We start from the raw sequence: 6,657 nt of genomic DNA on the forward strand, positions 1-6,657 counted from the left end.
CCCTGTTTCCTTCAGAGAAACTGTGTAACTGGAGTGAAAAAGAAATTTACATATTTAAATGGGAACCTAAACTTAAGACTGTATACTGTACATTTTTTGTCTTGTTTCCAAATTTTCTTCCCTCTAAAATATGGTGCTGACTATTTTTTAATAGTCAAGTGAACTGAAACTTGTTTAATTAAACTGGTTGATTGCTTGTTTTATTTGAAATAATACAAGTGAGTCAGAGCATATTTAGGCAAATTAAGAATATGGAGGAAAGCACTGCTGTGGCGATAATTCCAATCTCCAGTGTAGGAGCTGAGGAGTTCAGTTTTAAAGAGCAAAAACAGCGGTGATGAGTTGTTTGGTTGAAATAAAAACAAAAAACCGAGGAGCAGGCAACTCTGTAGCTTTTTTTAATGCGTCTGAAAAGTCACAAGCCAGAATTGAACTTTTTTTTTTAACGATTTTGTCAGATTGTTAAGCCTGAGTGTCCAGAGCTGCAGTCCCGTCGCAGGCAGGCTACAGGTTGATTGTTCCTGTGTTTCACATAAGCGGCATATTTCTCCCTACCTGGCACCCCAAATTACCTATGTCATACACACATTATTTTGCAAAAGAGTGCAGGCATCAAACAACCCTCTTAGAATAATTCCCTTGTTTCATAAATATTCATCTCAAAAAACTTTTGTCAAATCATCTTTCAAAACACACTCACCAGCTCCTCCTTCTTGTCTATAAATGGTCACATTTGGGTCCAGACAGCTAAAGCTGGCAAGAGCCCGCTACCAAGCTCAAGGCATCAAAACAGCTGTTCTGAAACCAATGGCAGTTTGTGACATGGATGGATCATTGTGAGTCCATCCATCTTTAGCTTACACTTTATGATTAAGGCTAGACTCTGTTTATTTGTATCAGGGTTCTCCATTAGCTGCTGCTAGTCTTCCTGGGGTCCTGCATATTTGCCCTGTGCCTGCATATAGAACAGTGGAATATTTTTTACCTCGAAGAACTAACTGTTTCCTGAGCAACAAGACAACTCAGAGTGAAAGAGACAGAAGAGACAGGCACCCATGCAGACAAAAAGGAACATAACAAAACAGAGATGTTGAGGTGTGATACACTGTACAATACCATAGCAAAGTTAGTATTTTTTTTTATCATACTCACATAAACAAGTGTAAGAGACAGCAATCTAGCTCACGGTTGAGTTGCGAGTAAAGTGTAGAGCAAGCTAACATCAGCTATTATAAAGACAAGATTAAGGAGAATACAATAAAACTAATCCTGATGAAAGATCCAGAGCACTAAAATTTAATAGTATCCCTTCACGCTATAGACTCTAAGTCATACCACAACTTTTATACAAGACCAAAAATAAAGGTCTGACCATTAAACTGAAAGAGTATTAACAATCAACAATGCACTTAAGTAACAAGTCATAATACAACAGTTTCCTCCTGCTACTAAGACAAGCTGTGGCTTGAACATTTCCTTCAGAGAGGGAGACCAACTCAGAAGGGTGCAACTCCTGGTTACTGTGACTGAGTAATTCGGCAATACACAAGGGTTATTAATATGGACAAACCACCCACCAGCTCCTTCTTGGCCTAGTCATACAATCAAGACAAAATTAAAACCACTTGCTTTTGCTTTTATTCCAGAGCTTATTCCAAATGCCATATTTTTTTCCATTTGTAACAGTTCCAAATCAAACTATTTCTTAAATAAAAGGAAATAATGATTTAAGATTGCACATGCCAAGCCATCATGGACTCATTACTTTGACAAAGTTTTATAAATGTATTGGTTCCATTGATTAAGGGCCAAAGATTAAACCAATAAAGAAAGTGAATTTAGCATGAATGCACAAACTCATGTAGGTTTAAATCTTGCTTGTAACTTCCACTCATTTTTTGCAGCCTTTTCACAAACAAAATTTTGACATTTTGACCAGACCACAACTGCCTTTTTCATCGCATAGACAATTTTAGTAATATAATAAAACATTTTAGGCCCCTTCTGTAGTTTACTTCCATTTCAATGCAGTACCACCTGAGTCTATCCATCACAGGGGTCTTTTTTTCTGCAAATACTATGCGTTCTCTTGTCTCTTGACAACCTGGTATTAGGAGTTTTTAATGCTGCCTGCTCAGGGTGGGTCTGCTGTACCTTCATTGTGCCACACGATGTTGTTTCAAAGGTAATGGTGCATAATCGCTGTGAAAGCAAATGTGCCTCTGAGTTAGCAGCGGAGGGAATCAGAGCTCAATTCATGCATCTGTTTAAGGAGAATTTGTCATTCTTTTGATTCTGAAACATGTGATTATGTAAAAGCACCCACTGGTACAACACTTTATCACCAAAAGGCGAGCAATGGCCACCTAAACCAACAAAGATAACTTCTTTGCGGCACTGTAGCACAATTTCTTTATGAGAAGTGGTATTAGGTACGAATCAGTCATTCTCCCCGTTGCATACATGATGGGTGACGATGAGTAACACCCAGTTTGAAACTATTTTATGTGTGATTTATCACCATAAAATGCACAAGAACAGTTTCAAATGCACAGGCAAAAAGGAACTCTATGAAAATAGGTGTGCTATGCATTGGTAATGCTGTGATTATAAATAACCAGAGATCCCAGATTCACTGAGACTACGTTCAAGTTTTGTCAATGTATCATTATATAAGCAGAGGACCTATAAAAAACGCTGTATTTCTATTTTTGTTTAATCTTCCTTAAACAGAAAAAATTGTGTGGAGAAAAAATAACTTACAAACTATCTTCATTTCATACATTTAACAAGATCTTACAGTTTAAAATAATAAAACAAACAATTATATCCTTCTTTTCATATCCTTTGTTTAACATCTTGGGGAAAAAAAACATATGTAGTAGTACAACACAACTCGTGCTACTGAAGTCAACTGAACGTCAAGGCAGACTTCACTAATATCTTGATTTTGAGTGAAACGTTGACTAGCTTTAAAAATTTTAACTAAGCTTGAATTAACTAATGCTCATTTCAAAACATTTTACTCCCAGAGGCTGAGAATGAAATTGCATTTTGCCAAATAAAAAATATAAATAGCCTACATAGCAAGAGGAGATAAACAGTCCAGACAATGTTCTTCCTGGAATTTGTCGTGGTACAGTGCTGTGAGCCACCTCACCTATATGCATGCACTCTCTTCTTGAAATATATCTCCAAGGCCAGCGGATATATTTACTACTGCTAGTATTATCAGTGAAAATAAAATAGAAACACCTAAATAGTTTTTACCTAATTAAAACAATGGCATTTGACCTTTTTTAATTATTTTATTTCATTTATCTATTCAATATTTTTTGCAAATTACAAGTTCAGTTTTAATCTATTTCAAGACCCGATGGATCAAATTTGGCAAAGCTATGGCAGTCAATCGACAAGAACATGTCAGATAAAATTAGTTGTATATAATCATTTCTGCTCTGACATATCGTTGCATTTACAAACATCACCATGGCAAACATCATCACCGTCTTACACGTGTGTGTACGTGGATCAGCTTGTCTTAGAAGTACACAATAAAATGATACAGCAAAGAACACATTATCATTAAATGGTCACCATTTTTAATATTTCAACAGCATTTCTGCTATATTTATATAGCTTATTTAATAAACACTGAGTGAATAACGGTTTTGACAACACTGGTATGTTACTTGCTGTTCCCTCTCAGCCATACTTCAAACATCATAATAACAAAACTTTAACTATACTGATGACTCTCCCTAGAGTTTAACAAGGGTAAGTATAAATGTGAGTTAAAAAGCAACCTGGTCAATAGGTGATAAGTGCAAATGTAATGGATCATAATCTATACTGTGTTCAAACAATTACTAATTTAGTATACCTGCAGTCAACACATATAAAAGCATGAGTTATCCTTCTGTCCTCTTCAAGGGTTTTGTTCAGGAAAGAAACCTCTTTAAATGCACATGTGGCATCCAATCATGCCAATAATAAATTAATTCATTTATAATTAATGAAAAAAATAGACTTTAATGCTGGATATGTGTATCTACCAAATCCCTGTTTTTATTTAAAGTTTTAAAGTTCTGCACATTCAAAACATGAAGAATAATTTTTATGAATCATGTACACATAAACTTTTGTAATTTAAGCTGATTTAAAATTTAGAATAAGTTGATTATGTGTGTCTTGTGGGTGAGGGTGGTGCACGTGTTAAATATGGAGGGGTGTCTATCCCCTGCAGTCTGTTCCCCGCCACTTTAAATCTGCGGCTTGACAGCAGTCTATTGCAAAATCTTGTAGGAAACATGAAGTTCTAACTTTTGCCATTGAACAGCAATAATAGCATTTGTGCTAGCCTGCTAATTTAGCATGACGAGCTAATGACAGCTGCAGGGTATGTGGATATTAGCTTGACGATTTTAATAGAAAGGACGTAATGTTTGAAAATTTCATTAAGATAAAAAGTGAACAAACAACTCAGACGCATATTCATCGGTTGGCTTTTGTTTTGAGACTGCAGTCGAAAGTTACCTGGCAAAGTTAAGGCAAGAGTAGACTTGCAGAGGAGTAACTTACGTTACACATATTGCGCTCTAAGTTTAAAACTCGTACACACAGTAACTTGCCTCTGAGCACATTGAAATGCACTGACCTGCGGGGCCTAACGGTTGCTGCTGCCCGTCCTCCCCGAAGATCAGTCTGAAGTCCAGCTCCTCATTCCCGGGGCAGTTTGCAGTAGTCATCGGGTTTGACAGCTCGGGTTTTTAACCCGCCACTCAACTGCTGGAGCAATTTACGCCGTCCTAAAATGTCACAACATTTAACGACTGCCACGGCGCCAAACTTCAAATTCCGTTCATTTACTTCGTGAGTGTTCGGCCACACACGAACCAGCTTTTCACTCTCGTTTGTCAAATCCAAACACAAGTCGCTGGCTCCTTTTCCTCTGGCAGTTAAGATCGAAATTCTGTCTTCAACTTCAGAGAAAGTCGCCTGCCCCTTCTGCCTTTCCTTGTCTCACGGTTTCCCTCTGTTTCCCGACCTAACGTCAACAACCAACAAATGTTTCCCTGTTTTTATTAATCGCTGGAAAGCCGCTGAATTGCCCATGTAATTGTCCCGTTCCCTCTGCCTCCTCCTGTCTGTTTCTCTCTCTCTCTCCCCGGAGCTCCTATCCCAACTTTTACTAACCCCGCGTGACAAGGCAGTTCCAGCGGTGACGTCAGCAGACACAACACAACACAGGGCACGCACACAGCTCCTCAGCTAAAGAGCTAATGAACAGTTATTACAACACCCTCAACTTCCCAACCTAAATCATAGTGGGTTTTTTTAAAAGTAGGACTGTGCTTTGTAACAGGAGTGATATTTGGTGCACTGAAAATAAAACAATACACGCTTAATAACATTAATTTAATATAATACATACAATAATTATCTGAAACTCAAATATTGAATTCATTTATAGTCTTACCACTGCATCATTGTCTTATTCTGGCAAACCACAACCTAAAACCATTTGAAGCTGTGTAAAATAGTTCTTTTGACCTCGCCACAACTAGGTCTTACAGCCACTTTGCTCTGTTTAATTGGTCCTCTATTCCCCACCAACCAACCACCAATAGCTTACATCCAATTGCACCTGGCCTTCTACCCCAACCTCTTTGTGTGGTTTTAATCCAAGCCAGGATTGGTTGGTATAATGACAAGCTGCACTTTTTACCTTTAGATCCATCAAGACTGTTTTACAGAGACCCTTGATTTTCAGTCAGTGTCATTTAAACTTGTAAACAGCCTAAACCATAAGAATGCAGTGTTGCAAATGCCCCCCCCCCCCACACACACACATAGAACACTCACACACTTTTTTCATTTATTTAAATTGAGAATAGAATAAAAAAAAAGTTTCATTTTATTCTTAGTTTTACATGATTAAAATAAAAATAAAAGGGTATAAGAACATTTTGTTTGACTCTTTTCTTTCTAAATGTACAGTACATCAGAAGTATTTCTAACACAGTTATTATAATTTATTGGCTGCTCAATTTGATTAATACACTTAAAGGGACCAAAACAGATTTAAGAGATCAACTTATAGCCCCAAAAAGCTATGATAATTGTTTTTTTGTGCACATCTATTGCTATGATTGTATATTCCTGCCATAACAGATGCCTATTGGTCATATAAATAACAGGTGCAATTGTGGGTGGTCTTTTTTTTTAACAACAACAAAAATAAAGAAAAGAATAAATGAGCGACTTGAACAAAGCAACAATAAATCTGTGTGTATATTGGCTGTTCCATTCCCTGTGCTTCTATCCTGCTCATCAATCTCCTCATGTTAATCCTTACTGGGTAAACACCACAGAGGACAATGCATCCTAAAGCTGTAATGTGTTGCATACCTCGTCAGCTTGTCTGAATTTCCTGCCACCACCGAAGTCTGAAATATTCATTTGTGCACAATTCAACACATAATTAATATTAAATTGTTTTTTAAAAGAAAAAAAAACTACTCTCCAATATTAGTTAAAAAAATTTATATCGATGTTGCTGCAATTTCACACACTTGCACACAAGACCAAAGACTGATCTAGATCATATCAAGCAAGTTTTTTAATGTTTCACCAAAGGTTTTTGAACCACTGATA

At 36.9% G+C, this 6,657-nt stretch overlaps 1 protein-coding gene across 1 annotated transcript in view; it reads right to left on the reverse strand.

The window, feature by feature from the left end:
• The window catches only part of nfatc3a (nuclear factor of activated T cells 3a), a 59,766-nt gene extending 54,580 nt beyond the window's left edge, over nucleotides 1-5,186 (reverse strand). The window contains exon 1 of the mRNA XM_041984159.1: nucleotides 4,658-5,186. Within this exon, the coding sequence (XP_041840093.1) occupies nucleotides 4,658-4,748 (91 nt within the window). The 5' untranslated portion in view covers nucleotides 4,749-5,186. The remainder of the gene's footprint in view (nucleotides 1-4,657) is intronic.
• Between the last annotated feature and the right edge of the window lie 1,471 nt (nucleotides 5,187-6,657).

The sequence above is a fragment of the Melanotaenia boesemani genome, chromosome 1, assembly GCF_017639745.1.
Source record: "Melanotaenia boesemani isolate fMelBoe1 chromosome 1, fMelBoe1.pri, whole genome shotgun sequence".
NCBI classification, from domain to species: Eukaryota; Metazoa; Chordata; class Actinopteri; order Atheriniformes; family Melanotaeniidae; genus Melanotaenia; species Melanotaenia boesemani.